Source organism: Lithobates pipiens, unplaced genomic scaffold, assembly GCF_037356315.1.
Source record: "Lithobates pipiens isolate NorthernLeopardFrog02 unplaced genomic scaffold, aLitPip1_a1.2 Scaffold_18, whole genome shotgun sequence".
Classification (NCBI taxonomy): Eukaryota; Metazoa; Chordata; class Amphibia; order Anura; family Ranidae; genus Lithobates; species Lithobates pipiens.
The window spans coordinates 607,232,672-607,233,424 of NW_027507758.1; the positions used below are offsets into that span (position 1 = coordinate 607,232,672).

The following is a 753-nucleotide window of genomic DNA, read 5'->3' on the forward strand; positions in this document are numbered from 1 at the left end:
TTTTAGTTAATTGTATCAGAGTAAAGGGGGCTGAATAGAAATGCACGCCACACTTTTCACATATTTGTCAAAAATGTTGAAAACCATTTATCATTTTTCTTCCACTTCACAATTATGTGCCACTTTGTGTTGGTCTATCCCATAAAATCCCAATAAACTACATTTATGTTTTTGGTTGTAAAATGACAAAACGAGGAACATTTCAAGGGGTATGAATACTCTTTCAAGGCACTGTATCTCCATGAACGTCAGAATGAAGGTAGTAATTCTGGCTCTAGACCTCCTGTGTAAATCTAAAGTGGTAACCTGTAAAGGCTGTTAAAGAGTCGCCTATGGATAATAAAATTTACGTTTGTTGCTGGTGCATGGGTATGCGCAACTTTAAAGTATGACATGTTTGGTATCTAATTACTCTAAGTAACATCATCTTTTATATTTTACCAAACAAGTGGGTATTATATTGTGTAATTGTGCATTAAAATCCAAAAACACACTGGCATACACCAATATGACATCACACATCGGCAGGGTGTAAACAGAACTTCTTTAATAATAAAGCGATAAATAAACAAACTTCAGCCATCACTGCTCTCCGCTCTTCAATCGCAGGACCACAGGAACTGACGTGCAGGGGATCATCCCCAGATCCGTGATCACCAGGTCTACCAGGTCGGGGGGCGTAACGTCGTACACCAAGTTCAGCAGCCGCAGCGAGCGGGTCTTTTCCCACCCCTTCAATGGAGTCTGCCCCTT

At 40.2% G+C, this 753-nt stretch overlaps 1 protein-coding gene across 1 annotated transcript in view; it reads right to left on the reverse strand.

Moving 5' to 3' along the window:
* Positions 1-525: 525 nt before the first annotated feature.
* EIF2B4 (eukaryotic translation initiation factor 2B subunit delta) overlaps positions 526-753 on the reverse strand; it is a 27,107-nt gene continuing 26,879 nt past the window's right edge. The window contains exon 13 of the mRNA XM_077489283.1: positions 526-750. Coding sequence (XP_077345409.1) covers positions 583-750 — 168 coding nt within the window. The 3' untranslated portion in view covers positions 526-582. The remainder of the gene's footprint in view (positions 751-753) is intronic.